The sequence below is a fragment of the Grampus griseus genome (assembly GCF_964374135.1).
Source record: "Grampus griseus genome assembly, chromosome: 8".
Lineage (NCBI taxonomy): Eukaryota > Metazoa > Chordata > Mammalia > Artiodactyla > Delphinidae > Grampus > Grampus griseus.
In genome coordinates this window covers 109,566,767-109,587,245 of record NC_139002.1, presented here as the reverse complement: position 1 = coordinate 109,587,245, position 20,479 = coordinate 109,566,767, and the positions used below count along the sequence as shown (strand labels likewise).

Here is a 20,479-nt window from a genome sequence, read left to right as displayed (position 1 = left end):
TGAGGGTGGACGAAGGTGGTTCACTAACATATGGGTGATGAGGGATGAACAGGAGGAGAGAGGGCAGTAAATCAACACAACTGTTCTAGAGAGAGGGCCGTGTTGGGGGTGGATAGAAGGCGTGTAAAATGCAGTACCCGCTGCCCTAACCACCCTGCGCCGGGAAATTCACTGTAGGAAAGCCATCGAGAGGCACATGAAACATGCAAGTGCAGATGGGCCAGACCAGCGTCTTTGTAAGTGAAGGCATTATACAGCTTACACAGTGTGAGGGTGAATTTCATATGTCAACCTGGCTGGGCTATAGGGGGCCCAGACATTTGGTTGAACAAGAGTCTGGGTGTTTCTGGATGAGATGAATGTCTGAATCAGTGGACTCGGTAAAGCAGATGGTTCTCCCCTATGTGGGTGGGCCTCATGCAATCAGTTGAAGGCCTGAAGGCTGAGCCTCCCCAAGTAAGAGGGAACTCCGCCTGCCTAGCTGCTTGAGCTGGGACATCGGTCTTCTTTTGCCTTTGGACTGGAACTGCACCTCCCGGTCCCCTGAATATCCAGCCCGCTGACAGAGGAGAGAGATGGGATGGAGATAGAGATACAGAGAGAAAGGGAAAGGATGCACAGATCTCCTGTTGGTTCTGTCCCCCGGAGACCCCGGCTAATACTCACAGTTATGGTGCCTGCACCTACTGCAGCCCCTGAAGGTAATGCCACAAAAGAACCTGTGAGGAGGAAAGTGACTCATTGGCCGAGTGCCCGCCATGTGCCAGGCTGGGCTCTGGCTCCTGAGATCCACCCAGAAACAAAACAAGGACCCTGCCTCACAGGGCTGAGTTCCAGAGGGAGACCCCGCCAGAGGTAACGTCGAATGGACCTCAGAAGATGGTACCTGCCGTGGAAAAAGAAATGGTGAGCAGGTGAGAAGGATGTGGAGTCTTTGGAAGGAAAAGTTGCCAGTTTCAAGAGGCGTGCCACAGTGGGCCTCATGTGATGGGCTGAATTGTGTCCCCAAATTCACATGTTTAACCCCAGCACCTCAGAGTGTGGCTGTGTCTGGAGCTGGGCCTTTAACGAGGTGAGGAAGGTAAGATGAGGTCACTAGGGTGGGGCCCTAACCCCGCAGGACTGGTGTCCTTATAGGAAGAGGAGGTCAGGACACAGACACACACACAGGGACGACCCCGTGAGGACACAGGGAGGAGACGGCCGTCTACACGCCAGGGAGAGAGGCCTCAGGAAGACCAGCCCTGCCCACACCTGGGTCTCAGATTACAGCCTCCAGGACTGGGGACAGTGAATGTCTGTTGTTTAAGCCGCCCCGGCTGTGGCACTGGTTATGGCCTCCCTGGCAAGCAGATACCCTGACACTTGACGAAAAAGTTGCAAAAGCCCTTCCAGGCCGTGAGGACGAGTATGCCTGGCACCCAGTGCCAGCGAGGGGCCACGATGGGAGGAGCAGCGTGAAGCAGGCCGCTGGTGGGAGAGGACGCCCGAGAGAGGGGGTGAGGGAAGCCCACCTCGCCTTCTAAGCTGGGTGACAGGGACCCAGGGAAGGGTGTGAGCAGAGGAGGGGTGGGATCTGACTCCCAGTCTTAGCCCCTGAGAGGCCAAGGGAAAAACCAAAGACAGCAAAGGACTCAACTATGAATATACGTGTGCTCCAACTAACTACATAACTTAGGTGAGATGGACAAGTTCCTGGAAAGACACAAGAACCAAAACTGACTCCAGGAGAAATAGAAAATCTGAATAGACTTGTAACAAGTAAAGAGATTGAATTAATAATTTAGATTCCCACAAGGACAAACCCTCGCCCAGATGGCTTCTCTGGTGAATCCGACCAAACACTAAGGAAGAATTAATACCAATCCTTCACAAACCCTTCCAAGAAGAGGGGGGAACTCTTCCCAACTCATTCTATGAGGCCAGAACCACCCTGATAGCAAAACCAGACAAAGACATCACAAGAAAAGAAAACTACCGACCAATTACCTTATGAATATAGACACAAAAATCCTCAACAAAATGTTAGCAGACTGAATCCACCAACATTATGTACCATGACCAAGTCGTATTGATCCCAGGAACGCAAAGTTGGTTTAGTGCTCGAAAATCAATTAATGTAATACACCACATCAACTGGCTTTTAAAAAGCCACATCATCTCAGTAGACTTGGCAAAAGCATTTGACCAAATCTGATGCCCTTGCATGATTAAAAACATTTAACAAATTAGGAATCGAAGTGAACTTCTACCACTTGATAAAGGGCATTTACAAAATCCCATAGCTCACACCATATTAACAACGGAAGACTAGGTGCTTTCCTCCTGACATCAGGAACAGGACAAGGATGTCTGCCCATCACCACTTCTATTCAACACTGTCCTGGAGGTTCTGGACAGGGTAATAAGGCAAGAAAAAGAAATAAAGGCATCCAGATTGGAAAGGAAGAAGTAAAGCTGTCTCTACATGCAGATGGCATGAGCTTGAATATAGGAAACTTAAGGGATCTACTAAAAACTACCAGAACTAATAAGTTTAGCAAATTTGCAGGATGCAATGCAAAAAACCATGTGTGTTTCTATATGCTAGCAAGAGCAATCTGAAAATGAAATTAAGAAAACACTTACCTTTATAATAACATCATAAAGAATAAAATACTTAGGAATAAATTTAACGAAAGAAGCACAGCACTTGTGCTCTGAAATGCTCTCAGTGAACACACATTCCTTGGCAACTGAGTCACGTTAGCCTCATTTGCCCGACAGCGCCTTTAGAACACATTGGTCCCACCCCTCCCTCCACACCCCCCCTCCAAAGCTCAGCTGCAGACTCCTCCTGTTGCCGCCCCTCCTCCCGCCCCTCCCATCCTGGGTCCGTGGCTTGTCCTCCATCTCCTCTGTAGGCCCGCCTACCGTGCCATCTCTCTGTGTCCCTCTGGCCTGTCTTCAGAGCTGCACACCTTCCTTGGGGGGCCTCGCTCACACCCAACATCACTTACCTCCATGGGGGTGACTCAGGGCTGTGAATGTCTCCCCAGCTCACTTATGCGGTCCACCCACATCATTTTTTTTTTCTTTTTTTCACACTTATTTATGTGGCTGTGCCGTGTCTTAGTTGCGGCACACGGGATCTTCGTTGTGGCATACGGGATCTTTTAGTTGCAGCATGTGGGATCTAGTTCCCTGACCAAGGATTGAACCCGGGCCCCGTGCATTGGGAGCACTGGACCACAAGGGAGTCTTAGCACTGGACCACAAGGGAAGTCCCCCACCCAGGTTTTGTAATCATTTATTTGTGTGATTCTCTCTCCAGGGCAGAGGGTCAGCATCTGGGGAAGGGGCTGCCACACTGTGGCCATGAACCCCAGGCAATGTGGAATGAATGAATGAATGAATGATGACGCTGTCTGCCCTTAGCCTCAGGAAACAAGTGCTGGAGTCCTGGAGCCAGGGCCGGTGTCCCTGGGCCTGGGGATGCCAGCGGGCAGGACGGTGGGAGGGGGAGAGCGCACCCCTGCAGCAGTGACAGCCCGGCCAGACGCACCGCATGGCACCTAGAGTGCCTCCTGGCGGAGCTGCTGTGGCCTGTGCCCCAACCCCAACCTGTGGCCACAGCTGTTCGCTGCCCTGTGTGTCTCACGGGGGCCGAGCGAGCCTTCTCTTTCCAGCTCGTCCTCCTGAGGGCCCTTGCTTGGGGCTGTGGGAGCTGGGAACCCGCAGCATCGGCCCTGCCTCAAGGAACCTTTAGGCTGCAGTGGAGTTGGGACGACAATCCTTGCCGTCTCTGCTGTGCACTCAGGTCCTCAAGCAGCCCAAGCCCGCCTACTCCAGGAAGCCCTCTCCTTCTCACATGCCCACAGCCGGGGGGTGCTGAAAATGGGCAGAGGTCATGGGCTTTCTCTCCCCACCTGGACCTTGGCCCCGCAGGGCGGATCCCATTTGTGCCGGTCAGCTTTACTAAAGTAAAAATCACATGCGGTAAAATCGACCTGTAGGGCTTCCCTGGCGGCACAGTGGTTAATAATCCGCCGGCCAATGCAGGCGACACGGGTTCGAGCCCTGGTCCAGGAAGATCCCACATGGCGCAGAGCAACGAAGCCCGTGTGCCACAACTACTGAGCCCACGTGCCACAATTACTGAAGCCCACGTGCCTAGAGCCTGTGCTCTGCAACAAGAGAAGCCACCGCAATGAGCAGCCCACCCACCGCAACGAAGAGTAGCCCCCGCTCACTGCAACTAGAGAAAGCACGCGCACAGCAACGAAGACCCAACACAGCCAAAAATAAAAATAAATAAATAAATAAATTTATTTAAAAAAAAATCGACCTGTAGTTCGATGAGGTTGACAAAAGCACTGTGGCGTAACCACAATTGGGCCCTAGAGCGTTTCCAGCACCCCGCAAGGCTCCCTCCACCATTTTCCAGCAATCTCCTTCCCCCAGCCCGCACCTGGCAACCCCAGTCTGCTTTCTGTAACTTCAGTCTTGCCTCTTCTAAAACGTCATACATAAAATCACACAGGACACTATTTCTTGAGACCAGATTCTCTGCGTGATGTTTCTGAGGTTCACCTGAGTCCTGACGGGCACCCTATTTACTGTGGAGCAGTTGTCCACTGTGTGGATGGACCACAGCTTGTCCAGCCAGTCACCCACTGGAGGACACTTGTGTTGCTTCCGCTTTTTGGCTATTACAAATGAAGCTGCTATGAACACTGGTATGCTGGTTCATGTAGACTAAGTCTTCATTTTGGGGGGGAAATACCTACGAGTGGGATTGTTGGATTGTGTGGTAAGTGTATGTTGAACTTTGTAGATTATTGCCAAACTGATTGCCAAAGTGGCTGTATGTTTACATTCCCGTCAGCAACATGCGAGAGCTCCAGGCGCTCCAAATTCTCTCCAGTAGGTGTTGTCAGCGTTGGGAGTTTTAGTTGTTTTAATAGGTCTGTAGTTGTGGTTTTACTTTTCCTGGATCACATGACTAATCTCTTTGACCATTTTTTTCCAGGTGCTTATTTGCCATCCATTTCTCTTCTTGGTTGAAGTGTTTTGCCCGAGTTTTAAATCAAGTTTTCTTCTTATTGAGTTGCAAGAGTTCTTTATGTACTCAAAATACAAATCTGTTATCGAGGATGTGTTTTGCAAATATTTTCCCCAATTTGTGGCTTTTCATTTTCTTTACAGTGTCTTTTGAAGCACAGATTAAAAAAATATTTATTTATTGGCTGCATCGGGTCTTAGTTGCAGTGTGTGGGCTCTTCGTTGTGGTGCGCGGGCTTCTCTCTAGTTGTGGCACATGGGCTTAGTTGCCCCGCGGCATGTGGGATCTTAGATCCCTGACCAGGGATTGAACTGGCGTCCCCTGCATTGCAAGATGGATTCTTAACCACTGGACCACCAGGGAAGTCCCCAAAGCAAACATTTTTTAATTTTGATGAGACCCAATTATTATTTTAAAAATTTTATGGTTTGTGTTTTTCACATCTTATGTAGAAAAATCTTTGCATAACTTAAGGACACAAAGATTTTCTCCTGTGTTTTCTTCTAGTAGGTTCATATTTATAGTTTTTACATTTATGCCTGTATTATTGTTGGTTAATAAATATTAATCTAGTTGATATTTATAGATAATGTAAGCTTTGAGGTCCTGTATTAACATATGATGTCTCATTATTTCAGTACCTTTTGCTGAAATGACTGTCCTTTCTCCATTAAATGACCTCTGCACCTTTGTTGAAAACCTATTGTCATAAATGCAAGGATTGATTTCTGAACTCTAGCCTCATTCTTTGATTTATGTGTCTATCTTTAAGCCAACACTGTTCTGTCTTGACTGCTGTACCTTTTTAAGTCTTGAAATAAGGTGGTATAAGTCTCCCAACTTCCTTCTTCCTTATCATTGTTTGGAATTTCCTTTGCCTTTTGCATTTCTTTATAAATTTTAGCATCAGCTTGTCAATGTCTTTTTAAAAACTGGGTGGTTTTGCTTGAAATCGCATTGAACCTATAGATCAATTTGGGGAGAATCAACATCTTAACAATATTCAGTCTTGGAATCCATGAACGTGAAACCGAGCAGGGCCCTGCAGGGGCTTCAGGGACAGACCCCCTCTAAGTCCCACACCTCTTGTTTGCAGAGAGGCTTCAGCCTTCTAGGCCTTCCCCATGTTCTGAAGAGCAAATTTAATCAGAGAAGTGAGAAAATGCAGAAACGTAGGAAAGTGGTCAAGCAAGACAAAATAATAGTAGTTTAGCCATAAAGCTAAGTCAAGTTTCCTTCTCAAGGGCTATAGATAACATCCTGAGCCGTATCCTTGAGTTGTTTTGCAGATACTGAAACCTTCACCAGGTGGAACAAGTTAACTGCATGCTGACCACCAGCACAGAGACCCCAGATCAGCTGGAACAGGAAAGTTGATGATTGAGATTCCTGAAACATCACCATCAACCAATCAGAGAATTATGCAAAAGCTGGTCACCCACCCTCTGACCCTCTCCTTCACAGTGTCTTTAAAGACCCTTCCCTGAAAGCCGTGGGGGAGTTTGGGTCTTTTGAACAGAAGCTGCCCATTCTCCTTCGTTGGCCCTGCAATAAACTGCACTTTTCTTCACCACAACCCAGTGTTAGTAGATTGGCTTTGCTGCACATTGGGGTGAGTGGACCCAAGTTTGGTTTGGTAACGAACACAGTATGACTCTCCATTTACTTAGGTCTTTTTTAGTCTCTCAGTGGTATTTTATAGTTTTCTGGGTACATATCTCACACATATTTTGTTAAATTTACCTCTAAGTAATTCATGTTCTTCAATTCTATTTATAAATTGTATTGTGCTTGTAATTTCAAATTCTAATTATCCATTGTTAGGACACAGAGATAGGATTTTTATATTTTGGCTTTGTATCCTGTGACTTTGCCGAACTCACTTGTTAGTTTTACGAGTATTTTGTAGTTTAGGATTTTCTGCAGACAAAAATGTCATCTGTGGATCAAGATTGTTTCCATTTTTCCTTTCCAATCATATAAAAATATAAGGTATAACTTGTTTTCCTTGCCTTATTACATAGGCTAGGTTCTCTAGTAAAGTGGTGATAGTAGATGCTTTTGCCTCATTCCCACTCAGTCTTTCACCATCAAGTACGATGTCACTGTGGGTTTTTGAAGGTCCCCTTTATCAACTGAAGGCGCTCCCTTTTAGTCCTAGTTTACTGACATGTTTATGTGTGTGTGTTGTACATGTGTGTGTTTAAACCATAAATGGGTGAATTTTGTCATGCTTTCTTTGGGGGCATCTATTGAAATGATTGTGTGGTTTTTCTGTTTCAGACCAATCACATTGTGAATTACATCAATCAATTTTGAAATGTTAAAGGAACTTTACATTCTTGGAATGAGCCCTTCTTGGTCATATGTATTATTCTTTTAATATATTGCTGGAATCAACTTGCTAATATTCTGTTAAGGATTTTTTTCTGGGCTCATGAAGTATATTGAACTTTAATTTCCTTTTCATGTCATTTCCTTATCTGGATTTGGTACCAGGGTTAAGATGGACTCCCGTGAAGAGTTAGCGGGTGCTCCCTCCTCCTCCGTGTTCTGAAAGCACTTCTGTAGTGGCCGTGTTATTTCTCCTTTAAGGGTCTCCTGTAATCCTCCAGCGAGGCCTCCCACCTTGACATTCTCTGCACCAAGGCCAGCACTGGAGCAGGCAGATGGAAGCCTGACCACTAGGGGTTGTGCTCTTGACCCCCACAAAGATGGGAAGATGAGCTATTCTGTTGTGCATGCACTAAGTTTGAGAGTTTGTGCAACGGATACCAGGAGGAGTGCAGGAGGGAGCCTGCCCCACAGCCCTGGAGTGAGGGGGGCTGGCAGTGGTGATTCAGGGATGAGATGGGAGTGGATGTGGTCACCTGGAGAACATGGAGAGGCCAGTAGAGGGGTCCCCCACGGAGCCCTGAGAAATGATGATGGGTATGGGCTGCACGGACACAGAGAAGCGAGAAGTGGCCAGAGAGGGAAGAAGACCCCAGGAGCACAGGGTGAGGTGGGGGTGGGGACGTGGGAACCTTGAAAGCCGGGAATTTTAGCCCAAGAGTATCCAGATAAGAATGGTCAGCTGGGACTTCTCTGGTGGTGCAGTGGTTAAGTATCTACCTGCCAATGCAGGGGACATGGGCTGAGCCCTGGTCCGGGAAGGTCCCACATGCCGCGGAGCAACTAAGCCCATGTGCCACAACTACTGAGCCTGCGCTCTAGAGCCCGTGAGCCACAACTACTGAAGCCCTCATGCTTAGAGCCCATACTCCACAACAAAGAGAAGCCACTGCAATGAGAAGCCTGAGCACCACAACAAAGAGTAGCCCCCGCTCGCCACAACTAAAGAAAGCCTGTGCGCAGCAATGAAGACCCAATGCAGCCAAAAATAAATAAATAAATAAATTTATTTAAAAAAAAAAAAAAAAAGAATGGTCAGCTGGGCCAGTGCTGCTGAGGGCACAAGAATGATGCGTCTGGTAAGTCCTGCAGGCTGGGGAGGCCCAGGTGACTGTGGCAGGCACAGCTCCAGCAGAGGAAGATGAGGAGGCCAGGGGCATGTTCCTTCCCTGGCAGGTTCCCCTCCTCCAGGTACCGGGATGCCATCCCTCCTCTGCTTGCCCACGGCCCTAGCCCATCTCTTGCCCACCCTTGACCTGACGACTCCCAGTCTGCCTTTAGCCCCTGGAAAATTTCTCTAGTCCAAGGTCCCAAACTCTTCTTATATCCAGTTTAAACTGCACCACCCCCCTGAAGCCTGGCGCTGTCTGCGGCAGTGTTCCCGACTTGCACTGCACACCTTTGGAGGCACCTAAAGACTCTTGATCTGCAACCTTTTAAGAAACGCGTGGGAAGCAAGGGGGGACCTGCAAGGGCCGCGTGGAGCAGACAGGTGTTCTGAGTTCAGACAGGGGAGAAAGAAATGCAAACAGGCCCTTCCAGGAGGGGTGCTGGGAAGACCTGCGAGTTTCCAGAGTTCTCTCAGCCCTCCCCCCAGGGCGGGCAGGAGCAGAGGATTAGCCTGACGGGAGTGAGGGCTAGCTGTGGAGCCCTGGGAGCCGCAGAAAAACTTCAGGTGAAACTCGGCCACCCAGGACTTGGTGGCAGATCCGAGCCAGGGCAGGGCACCCAGCGGCTCAAAGGGCGTGGGACCCTCACGTGCAGGGTTCGGGGCTCCCTGCTCCCGGCCCTCACATCTCTTCTCCCACCACCTCTGTGGCACTGGCTTAGGCAGCACGTGTTTTCCGCAAGGAACAGGGGCCCTCCAGGTCTGGCTCCACTGCAGACGCCTCTCCCGAGCCCTCGAGGCGTCGAGCCCTCGAGGCGTCGGTGCCGGTGCACCCTCGGCCCAACCGAGGAAGAAGGTGGGCTGGCACAAAGGCCTGCTGTGTGGCCTGGGTTGAGTTCCTGACCCCGCTGTGCTGGTCACAGTGGTGTACCCGGGAAAACAGAGCGGAGGAGGGCAGCAACCCGGGCACGGCCTTGGGACGCACAAGGTCACGTCTGGGCCAAGAGCCACGCAGCGCCGCCGCCCCCGGGATGGGGGTGGGGAGGGGCTCGTAACTCCTTTCCACCCCGGTGGTCGCGGCCAAGAGGGACGGCGCCGGGAGCCGGGGCAGCTGACTGCCCACCTCCACGGCCCGCCGCCTGCACCATCCCGGGAGGCACTTTAAGAGAGGGCCGCCGCAGCTCGGCATCCGGGCGGGGTCGGGGGACTAAGGGCGGTGGGTGGCGGGCGAGGGGCTCGAGACGCCCAGGCCCCAACCCAGCCCGGGCCTCGCCCGGACCCCACCCCGGCCTCGCCTCCCGGAGACCAGCTCCCAGGAGCGCTCTCCGCGGCGGGGCGGAGCGAGGCGGGGAGCGGGGGGGGGCCTGCAGAAGACGCCGCTGATTGGCCAGTGTCGCTGATTGGCAGGCGCGAGAGCCACTCGCTGCCGCCGCTGCATCCGGCTGCGCTCGTACGGGTTCGGCTTGGCAGCTCGGCTGGGCTCGGCGGATCAGCTCGGCTCGGCTCGGCTCGGCAGCTCGGCTCAGCTCGGCGGCTCGGCTCAGCTCGGCTGCGCGACCGCTGACGGACTGACGGGCGTGCGCGGGGGGCGCGGGGCGCGGGGCGCGGGGCGCGGGCCTCGGCGGCGGCGGCGGCGGCGGCGGCGACGGCGGCGGCGGAAGCCTTGTGTCCCCGCCCGCCCGGTCGTCTCGGAGAGGCGGAGGCAGCGCGGGCCGGCCGCAGCAGAGCGGGCGCAGGCGCGGGGGGCGGCGGCGCGGGGGAGGCGCGTGGGGCGCTGAGCGAGCGCGGCCCGCCGGGCGCCGCCGACCCGGCCCAGCGGACTGACGGACGCGCACGGACGCGGCCCCTCCCTGCCGCCGCCCGCCCGGGGCGCCCACCTCGCCGGCGCCGGGCCCGGGAGCGATGACATCGACGGGGAAGGACGGCAGCGGGGCGCAGCACGCGCAGTATGTGGGGCCCTACCGGCTGGAGAAGACGCTGGGCAAGGGGCAGACAGGTGCGTGCGGGCCGGCGGGGGCCGGGGCCGGGGAGACAGTGCACACGGAAGGCCCAGAGGGCCGGGAACACCGATGCGGGCCGGGGGCGCCGGGGGACCGGGAGGGCCGGGGGCGCACAGGCCCGCCGCCGGGGAGGCTGGCGCCGGCGCGCCGAGTTGGGGCCCGGGAAGGAGGCCGCCCGGAGCGGGGTGCTGCAGGCCCGGCCCACGTCTCCGGCCCGCGGCCGCGAACAATGGGAGGCCGGGCGCCCGGTCTCGCCGCGGAGCCCCGCAGGCCGCGCGGCTGCGGTCGGCCGGGCGCGGCCCAAGGACACTCGGCGCGGACGGCGGCGCACTGGCCCGGCCAGCGCCCCTCGGCCCGGCTGCAGGCTGCAGGTGCGCGGCCCCCGCCGCATTGTGCGCCCGAGCGACCGGGCCCATTGTGCCGCGGGAGGAGGGGGCCGAGCGGGCGCCCATCTGCCGTCTGCCGCGGCCGCGCTAATAGGCGTGCTGCCCGAGCAGCTGCGCCCCGGGCCGCGCGACCCCGGCCGCGACCCCCAACTCCCGCGGCCGGCGAGCAGCGAGGCCGCCATGCGCGTCCTGCAGGGACCGGGCCACTTTGGCCAGGCCGGGACCTCCCTCCACGGTGGGAGTGGGAGAGTGCCCGGGCCACTCAGAGGGCTGGACAGCGCCTTTCTTCTCCCAACCTGTCAGGATGTCTGCGACACTGCACTCCTCCAGGGGCGGGAGAGGGAGACCGGTACTGGGCCCGACCGCGGATCCTGGGCCACGGATCCCACACCGGCGGTGGAACAGACCCCAGCCTATGGGAGGAGGGGGCTGGTGCTGGGCAGCCGTCTTCTGGCGATTGGGTTAGATCGCAGCCCCAAGGCCAGTGCCCTCATCTGGCTGGCCGGGCGTTCGCAGAGTCGCTTTGTGGGACACTGGGCTCAGCCATTTTCTTTCTTCTCCCTGGATGGGCCTCTCCTGGCGGCCCAGAGGTCCGATTGGCACTGCCTCCTTCTCCCTGCCTCTCTGGGACGTTCCTTAGACCTAGGGCAGGCAGGCAAGCGGAGCAAGGGAGGAGGAGGGTGCGGCAGGGCTGGGCCCACCCCACTGGTGCAGGGCTGGGGCCCAGGAGGGAGCGCTCTAGCCAGGCTTGCTGCAGGCCCTCCCTGAGCCCCCCAGGGTGGCCCAGAGGCGGAGCCTGGAGGTGGAAGGAAAGTGGGCCAAGCCCCGGGCTGGGGTGGGGGGCAGGGGCTGTGATGTAACTAAGGCAGAACGCGTGAAGGCGTCTGGGCTAGAGGCAGTGGGAGCCCCCCCGCCCCCTGCTGGGCGGGCAGCCCTTGCACCGTGGGGCCCGGGGCAGTAGTGCAGTGCTGTTGGAAGTCGGGGTGGCAGGCCAGGTTCGAAGAGGAGGTGGCAGACAGCCCGTGATCAGCTGAGTTCAAAATGTGCATGTTTCCTGGGAGGAACAACTGTAGTTGGTGAAATTCTCAGTGGGGGAGGGGCTTGGGGCAGCAGAATGCAGGAGGCAGTGAAATAATCTAATTATCTTACCACTAGAATGTTATTATAAGGAAACATTGGCGCGCGAGCGATGACAGCCGTGAATTATACGCAGGTCTCCCAGGGTAGGGGCTGGTCTCCGTACTCTTCATTGAGCTATTCTGTCGTACAGTTAATTACAGGAGGGTTCCACTGTAATTAACAGTAACGAACACAAAAGGATGTACAGTGTGTGAACAGGCTGTGTGATGTTTAGAAGCAGCTCTGAGTGGCCCCTGCATCCAGCGGCCTCTCTCCTCAGGCCCTTCTCTCGTGAGTGGGATCAGGTCTCTAGCTGAGGCCCCCTCTCTGGGGGTCTGTCCGTCCTCTGTTCCTTCTGGCCTCCCTGAGTGCTTGGAGCTGCCACTCGGGGTCCTGACGGTTGGAGCACCTGCTTCCCAGGAAGGCTGGGGAGGAGGCTGTCCTGTTGGCGCCTGTCTCTCCGTCCTCTCTGGGGCAGGGTCGTCTGGAGTCTGGGGGACGTAGGGCCTCGCGGTGTGTGTGCCGGGCCCGGCTGCTCCGCTTGCTGGCTGCTCTTTGGCACCAAAAGCCAGGAAAGCTTGATTTCCCAGGCCTGTCCTTTCGCTCCCGAGATAAACCTGACCTTCTCTGGGGGCCAGGCTTCTTGCCAGGACAGCTCGGTGGAAGTGTGCCGCCTCCCTCGCCAGCCATCGGTGCTGCTGGGAGCTGCTTCCCGGAGCCGTGCAGCCCCCAGGCCCAGGGTGCGGTGGGGCCTGTGCTTTGTCCCTCGACTCCAGCCCAGCCCTTCTCGTCTCACGGACACCTCCGTTCTCCCTGCTCTTTGCCCGCCCTCTGCCCAAGTCCTGTAAAGGGGGAGCTGAGGAGGGTAGACGTCGGCGGCTGTGGGCCGCGTGGGGCAGCTGGGCCTCTCAACCCAGCTGATCCGGGCACTCTGGCTGCGTGTCCCGAGTGGGGGCCTGTTGGGAGGCGGGCCCGCTGCTCTCCCCCAAAACGCCTCCTCTGGGGAGTCAGATGCGGGATGGGGGTGCCGCCAGGTGCAGAGTGCAGGTGTGGGCAGAGCCGCCTCTTCCGCCCGGCTGGGGCTGGCAGGGTCCAGCTCACACTTTGTTGCACCTTTTTAGCCCCTGGTTGGTTCCGTCTTGCTTGTTTGGCGTTGGGCTCAGGGAGCGGGTCCGTCACTCCTGCTGGGTTGGGCCTCCCTGTCAGGGCTGGCGAGGCCGTGGTTGAGAAGTCATCTGCTCTGCCCAGCTCTCCTTGACGGCCTGGCGCCACCTCTGCAAGCAGCCCGGGAAGGGTGCCTCCGCCTGGGCCGCGACGTGGTTTCTGGTCGAGCGACGGGCCTTCCGGGCCTGCTGGGGTGGGTGTCGCTGTGCCCTGTGGCGTTCACTGCGGAGGCTCCGCCTGGCCCCTCCCTCATCCAGGAGAGACTTCTTCAGCTGGGGGGTGGGGAGGACACCCCCAGAGGGTCCAGCGGGGACCAAGTAGGCCCAGGAGGTGAGTGGTGTGGGCTGTGCCGTCTTCACTCCTCCAGCCCCATCAGGCTCCCCATCAGGAGCCCTGCCCAAGCCAGGGCTCAGCAAGCCCAAGTGGGGCTCGGCGCCCATAGGCCGGGAGGACCCCGGGCTCGATGGGGAGGACGGTGGGCTCTGGGAGCCTTTCCTGGAGCCAAGGTCCACGGTAAGATGTGGAGCCCGCCCTCGGAAACCCTTCTCCAGTGGGCAGGAGATGGGGGCGGGGGAAGGCACTGAGACAGGGCTTTCAGGCAAGGGGTTGGTCCAGCTAAAGAGAGAAAGGGGCGGTGAGGGGTCCCTGCTGTTCATCTGGCTGAGCTCGCAGGTTGGTGGGTGGGCAGGGGGAGAGCCCCCTCCAGGCTCTCGAGGGACCCTCAGGAGAATTAATGTGGGTGCTGGTGGCAGGCAGGCTGGAGAGGACTCCTTGGGTGGGATGGGGCAGGTGAGCGAGGGAGACACAGGTGAGCTGGGAGGAGAGACAGGTGAGCTGGAGGGAGACAGGTGAGCTGGGAGGAGAGACAGGTGTGAGCAGGAGAGACGGGTGAGCTGGGAGGAGAGACAGGTGTGAGAGGGAGACAGGTGAGCTGGCGGGAGAGTCTGGCAGACCCTGCGGTGACCCATGGCCCAGAGATGGAGGGAGCCCAGCTCGGAGCCGGAGGCCGAGGCGGGCGGGGCGGCACCTGGGGCGCGGGGGCCGCATCAGCTTTACAAGGTGGAGCATAAAGAGGCAGCTTTTTTTTTTTTTTTAATTTTTAAAAATATTTATTTATTTTTGGCCGCATTGGGTCCTCGTTGCTGCACGCGGGCTTTTCTCTAGTTGTGGCGAGCGGGGGCTACTCTTTGTTGCGGTGTGTGGGCTTCTCATTGTGGTGGCTTCTCTTGTGGTGGACTGTGGGCTCTAGGTACGTGGGCTTCAGTAGTTGTGGCACGCAGGCTCAGTAGTTGTGGCTCGTGGGCTCTAGAGCAAAGGCTCAGTAGTTGTGGTGCGCAGGCTTAGTTGCTCCGCGGCATGTGGGATCTTCCCGGACCAGGGCTCGAACCCGTGTCCCCTGCATTGGCAGGCGGATTCTTAACCACTGCACCACCAGGGAAGTCCAGAGGCAGCTTTGAGCCTGCGAGAGGCTGCAGTGCGTCGGCTCTGGGGATGGGGCAGGCAGGGGCTGGCCCAGGATCCGGCCTGGGGTGCCATGGAGGGCTGAGGCTTGGAGAAGGAGTGGGCCTCCCCATGTGGCTGGAGGCACTGGACTTGGGGTGCACAGTGAACGTGGGCAGAGCAGAGTGAGGGGGTGGCCTCCAGTGGTCGCGTGTGGACCGCCTTTTGTGCCTCATGGTCCGAATGGTCGCAGGCCACATTGCCCTTTGCTGAGTCCAGAGCCCCCCCGCTCTGTGCCTCAGGCTGGTCTCAGTCCATCTAACCTGTTTTATAAGTGAGGGAACGGGCTCAGAACCTGAACTGGGTCCAGGGCAGTGGCTCCCGGGGGACGGCAGGAAAGCCCACAGATGCTCACTGCACGAGCCTGGTTAAACGTTACGACCATATTCTCAAATAGTTGTGGGCAGACCTTGGGGGGCAGTGGGGATCCCCCACCTGTCTCCCTGCCCCACTGGAGTGGTTAGAAAGACTCAGCAGCCCATCAGTGACTTTGGTGGGACAGAGGCTGCTCAGCCATCCTCCCGAGGCACAGACCCGCCCCCAGGGAAACCCCTTCCCCAAGCCGAGAGCTGGCCCTGGGTGGGCTGTCCTTGTTGATGGAGGGCAGCTCTGCACCGGGCTTCCTGGGGCGATGGGGGTCTCGCCTCAAAGGATAGGCATTTTCCTGAAGGTAGGGATGGGAGGGTCCTGGGGTGGACAGAGCCCTAGGACCCTGGTCCCAGAGTGTCCCCTACCCACCGTGGTCCCCTGTGGCTCTGAGCACCTCTGAGTTTTCACGTGTCCCGCCTGCCTCACCACTGGCTGTGGCTCTGCAGGGATGGGGGTAGGGGTGTTTGTACCAGGAAGGGCGTGCGGGGCAGAGGGCACGGCCCGGGCGAGGGGGCAGAGGTGAGACATGCTCTTTGCAGAGCCGGCTGCTGCCCAGTGCAGCTCTGGCCTTGGGTTCCTCCGTGCTGGGGGTTTTCCACAGGGGGCATCAAGGCCTGCAGTCCCCTGCCCGCAGGGCCCCCAGCATGATGCAGAAAGAGTGCGTCACCTGTGGCCACAGCCTCTGTCCACCACGTGCCGGCTGTTGTCCCCAGAGCCGTCTGTCCGGAGCGGGTTTGGGGGGCAAGGCCAGGCCTGGCTCTTTCTGGAAGAAGCCAGGCCGGTGCTGGCCACGGCTCCGAGGTCCAAGCAGAGCCTGTCTCCAGCAGGTCCTCATGCGGGACTCACGGGGGGACCCTGCTGGATATACAGCCATCTGCGCCGTGCTCAGGGCAGAGGAGCAGAGGGGTCTCAGACTCCGGGGTCTGCTGGAGGGTGGCCAGGGGTACCCGAGCCTTGCTGGTGACCGGCAGGCTTGGCTGTGCATGCTGGGGGCGTGTGTGGACTGGGGCCTCCAGGGCTTGCTCCCCCTGCCTCCTGGCCCGTCCCAACCAGCCTCGAGGGCGGTGTGGGGCCGCCGAGGGCTCTGCCACAGGAGGCAGGGTCCCCTGCTGCCCACGGCAGCGGCTGACCGGCACTGCCCTGGGCCTGCGCCTGGACGGGGGCCCAAGCGAGCGTGCGCTTCCTCTGCCCACACGCGCCTTTTTCTGGCTACTTCCTCCCCTGGTGTTCATCACTGGGGCTTATCTGTGGGGCAACCACTGGGCCTGAAAACGTCAGGGGAGGGAGAGGAGGCCGGCATCTGAGAGGCAGGTGGGCTTGGCAGCAGCACTGACTGCATCCTCTCTGCCTGCGCATGAGCCCTGCTCGGTGCCTGGCACCTTCCGTGTGCCCGGAGCAGACAGGTCCTGCCAGGTCAGAGGCCCGCGCTGAGGATGACCCGCGTCAGCCGGGCTCCCGAGTCAGCGGTGCAGTGGGAGGGTGCGTGGCTGGTGCTACGAGGAGCGTTAGGGCGACTTCCTGGGCACCTAGCGCTCTGGTTTGGGGAGCACCTGTGCCTTTGAGGCCAGTGGACACAGAACCGGTGTCTGTGGGGGCCTGGCTGGGTGGCGGTGCCCACAGAGGAGGCTGTGTCCTCCGTCTGCCCGCGCCCACAGGCTATGCCTGGAGCTCCCCGGGCCCGGGGCGCTTCCTGCCTGTGTCCCCCCGCACAGTCTGGGCTCCTTGGAGCGGGGCACGCTGGTGCTCCCCAGGGCCTGCTGCCACGCAGAGAGGGAGCACGGTGGCGGCCGCACGCATGGCAGGGCGTTTGAGGTGGTTGAGAGGCCTTGCCGCCTGCCTGTGGCCCTGTGTGCTGCCCACGTGGCCTGGCTTCCCCAGCGGTACAGCCAGGGCCCCCAGGCCCCCGAGGCCACCTTGGACCCTCATGGGGTGGTTCTGTGCCTCTGGTCCCGGAGGTACAGCCAGGAACGGCCCCCGAGGCTCTGGTGCTCCGTAGCTGAGGGGCTTTGAGCCTCAGGCCCCCCGACGGCAGGGGTGCTTCTGTGAGGCCATGATGGACGGGAGCAACGTCGGGGGCACGTCTGCTGTGCTTGGTGTCCAGCAGGAGGCCAGCATCTGTCAGGGCCCAGCTAGGGTCTCAGGGGAGGGGAAGGACCCCCTTCCCTGTGGGTGGTACCTTGCGTTGCCCTGGATTCTGCAGGAAGTCCTCTCAGACATGGGGCAAGCTGGTGCCTTCAGACAACTGCTCCAACGGAGCTCTCCCCGGTGCCAGGCCCGGCCAGCCCCACTGTCTCCTGTGGGCTGGCTGACGTGTCCACCACACACCACTGGGTGGTGGGCCCCGGGTGGGCCTCCATGAACCTGCCCAGAGCCCTGGGTCCTGGCCAGGGATGGCCGAGCTGCCCGCCCGCCTGCCCGAGGTTTCACCCCAGACAGGGGTGCCGGCTGCCAAGCGGGGCTGCCCCGAGCTAGCTGCCTCAGACTCCGGATGGGATGGAGGCTGGGTTGGGGCAGAGGCCGCAGGGACAAAGCAGGGATTGTGCGGGCTGGGCCCTGAGAGGCGGCCCAGGCCTTGTTCTGCAGCCTCTGAGGGCCCAGTGTTCTGGAGCTGGGCAGCTGGGAGCACCGCCCCCCAACCCCAGGATGAGAAAACGGCCCTTCTCTTCTGGTGGTTTTCTTCCTGTTCGTTCTGCTTTCGTCCCTCAGGGCCCAGGGAGGCTGCTGCTGGGCCTTGGTTTCTTCCCTGTGCCCTGGGGTGACAGCGCCTCCGGGTGGATTTCAGGGGTCACCGAGGTCGATGCCTGTTGAGCGCTGCCACGGCATCCCGGGAACACACACCCTGGCTGGGGGCGCTGACCTGTGAGGACAGAGGCACTTCTGCAGGTGCTGTCACATCCTTGTCCACACAGGGCCCCAGGGCTGGCCGCCCCGACTTGGGCCTCCCGCAGACCGTGCCCACAGGCCTGGCCGGGGGTGGATGGAAGATTCTGGGCCCTTGTGGTTCTGGGCTGGGGGGTGGGGGGGCACCGCGGGGCATTTCGCCATTGCTGCCCACTCTGGGCTCAGACTGGGTCCCAGGGCTGGCCTTCCTGGCCCCAGGGCGGAGGTGGGAGGGCAGCCTGCGTGGCCGCCTGCATGGCCCAAGTGGTGTAGCTGAGGCTGGGGGCGTGGCTGGGGACGTGGCGGGCTCCTGCTCCGTCTCAGGGCCGTGGGTGCTTTTCGGGGGCGGCAGGAGGCTGTCATGCCAGGAATGTGGCATCTGTGGGGGGCCTTGGCTGTGGTGCCCCGGGCGACTCTAGAGTTGCTGGTAGCCGCTGGCCTGGGTGGAGGAGCAGGGTAAGTGGGGGGCCTACGTGTTGGGGGATGGCCGCCTGGGAACCTGACGGGTCCCTACCCGTGGCCGACTTCGGCCTGGATCACAGGCCACGAGGCCAGAGCAGCCCCAGGGAAGGGCAGGGCAGGGGCCCTGAGGCCGGGTGCTTCCTGAGTCGGGTCCAGCGTGTATGAGGCGCGCGGGTCCAGCTTCCTCAGGTGTTGACGCTGGGCCCGAGCTGGAGTCCGGGGCTCGGGCCGGCAGGGCGGTGGGGAGCCCGGGGCTGCAGAGGCTCGGTCGTCTGGCAGGGGCCTGCAGTGGAGCCCAGGCAGCCTCGTGGGCCGGTTTCTTCTCTGAAGGGTGAGGGGCAGGTGCTCGGCGGGCAGCTGCGGGGACGCGGGGATCCCTGATGCCTGTGGAGAGGGGTGCGCCTGGAGTGTGTGTGAGGGGCTCAGGGTCCTCCGAGACCATTCAGAGAAAGTCCCTTGGCTGGCCCATGGAGCCAGGAAGGAGCTGGATGGGCCGCTCCGTCCCGGGCTCACTCTGGCCGCCCCCAGGAGTCAGCCAGGAGGCGCAGAGCATTTGGGGTCATCCAGGGTCTCGGGGGTCAGCCTGCGTGCAGAGCCCCCGGGGCAGGGCCTCCAGCCCAGACTGGGTGGGAAAGTCAGCGTCTGCAGGCCTCCGTGTCCCTGTTGTGACTCAGGTGTGAGGGTGAGCGACACAGCGAGGGAATGTGTTTGCTTGGGACCAGGCAGGGGGCTGGCAGCCTGTGTCACCCTCGGGCCGTGGGCCTGAGAGTGGGCTCAGCCTTCACGTCCGGCCCAGGCCCAGGGGCCGAGGAGGAAACAGGACGAGGGAGGACAGATGGGCATCGTGTTTGCTTATCCCCGCGTATGTGGTATCTTCGTGCATCGCTTGTTCACGGGGCAGTGAGTGGGGAGAGTGGATGCGGACTGTGGCAGAGCTGGGCCGCCAGCTCTGCGCGGCTGAGGGACCCGGGGGTGGGGGCACAGTCTGGGCTGGGGAGGGGCTTGCCTCGTCCCTTCCCTCTGCCACATGGTGCCCTGCGACGCGGCCTGCCCTGCCTGTGGCCCCCCCGCTGACCTCTTGCGCCCGACCTGCGGTGTTCTGGCTGGAAGATGCCTCTGTTCTGGGGGCCCACCTGGGGTGGAGGCCCCATGTTCCTGGGCCGCCGTGGGAGCCGGCTTCTCGTTTCCCTCTGCAAACGGGCATTTCCAGAGGCAGAGGTAGAGAAAAGAGCACCCTGGACCCCGCGAGCCCCCCCCAGCCCAGCGACACAGACACGGGGTCAGTTTGCTTCACCCCCCACCCCCAGACTTCCCTGAAACGTAAAGATTTCGGGCTGGGTCTAAAAGACAGAGACCCTTTAAAAGAAGCACCATTAGTACCTTGAGAAGTTAACCCTGATTTCCCAGCCTGGCAGAAATACAGTCAGATGCTGCATTTTTAGCGGCTAAGGGCTGTTTCCTGGAACCCGAGTCCCCGTGGCCCCCCGCGTGCGGCGTCTGGAGGCCTTGGGGCCTCGGCGCCGGGGCTGCTCCCAGGGGTCCTCAACCTCAGGATCTGCGCGTTTCTGACTTCCCAGGGGTGCTGATGCTGGCGGGGTCCCACTTGGACAGGAAACCGTGTGTGCTTGTGGCCTGTCCCGCCCTCACTCCCGCCCCGACCCTGATGTGATGGTCATTGGTGCCGGCGTGCAGTGAGCAGCGAAATCCAGGCCTGGCCTTGCCTGGGAGCGGTGGGTCCACTGAGCCCAGAAGCTTCACTGCCGTCACGCACACAGAGGTTCAGGCCCAGTGGGGGTCACGGCATGTGAGGAGTGCCCCGTTTGGGTTCTGTCCTGCGGGGGTGGACGTAAGGCAGGTGAGGACGGCCGGCCGGTCACTCTCTGGTCCCTCGGTCCCGAGCCGCTGCAGCCCTGGGCGGGGCGTGTAGGTGAGGGAACAGGCTCGGTGGGGGAGGCCCTCCTGGGGAGCTTGGACCAGCTTCCGCCAGGCGCCTGGTCTCCTTACATCCCGCTGGGCCCCTCTCCGTGTGCAGCCTCACCCTCTTGGCTGCAGT

At 59.1% G+C, this 20,479-nt stretch overlaps 1 protein-coding gene across 4 annotated transcripts in view; it reads left to right on the top strand.

The window, feature by feature from the left end:
* Positions 1–10,448: 10,448 nt before the first annotated feature.
* The window catches only part of BRSK2 (BR serine/threonine kinase 2), a gene marked incomplete at both ends in the record, with an annotated part of 62,472 nt that continues 52,441 nt past the window's right edge, over positions 10,449–20,479 (top strand). For all 4 annotated transcript variants that reach the window (XM_082659764.1, XM_082659762.1, XM_082659763.1 and 1 more), the window contains one exon: positions 10,449–10,542. In XM_082659764.1, the coding sequence (XP_082515890.1) occupies positions 10,449–10,542 (94 nt within the window). The remainder of the gene's footprint in view (positions 10,543–20,479) is intronic.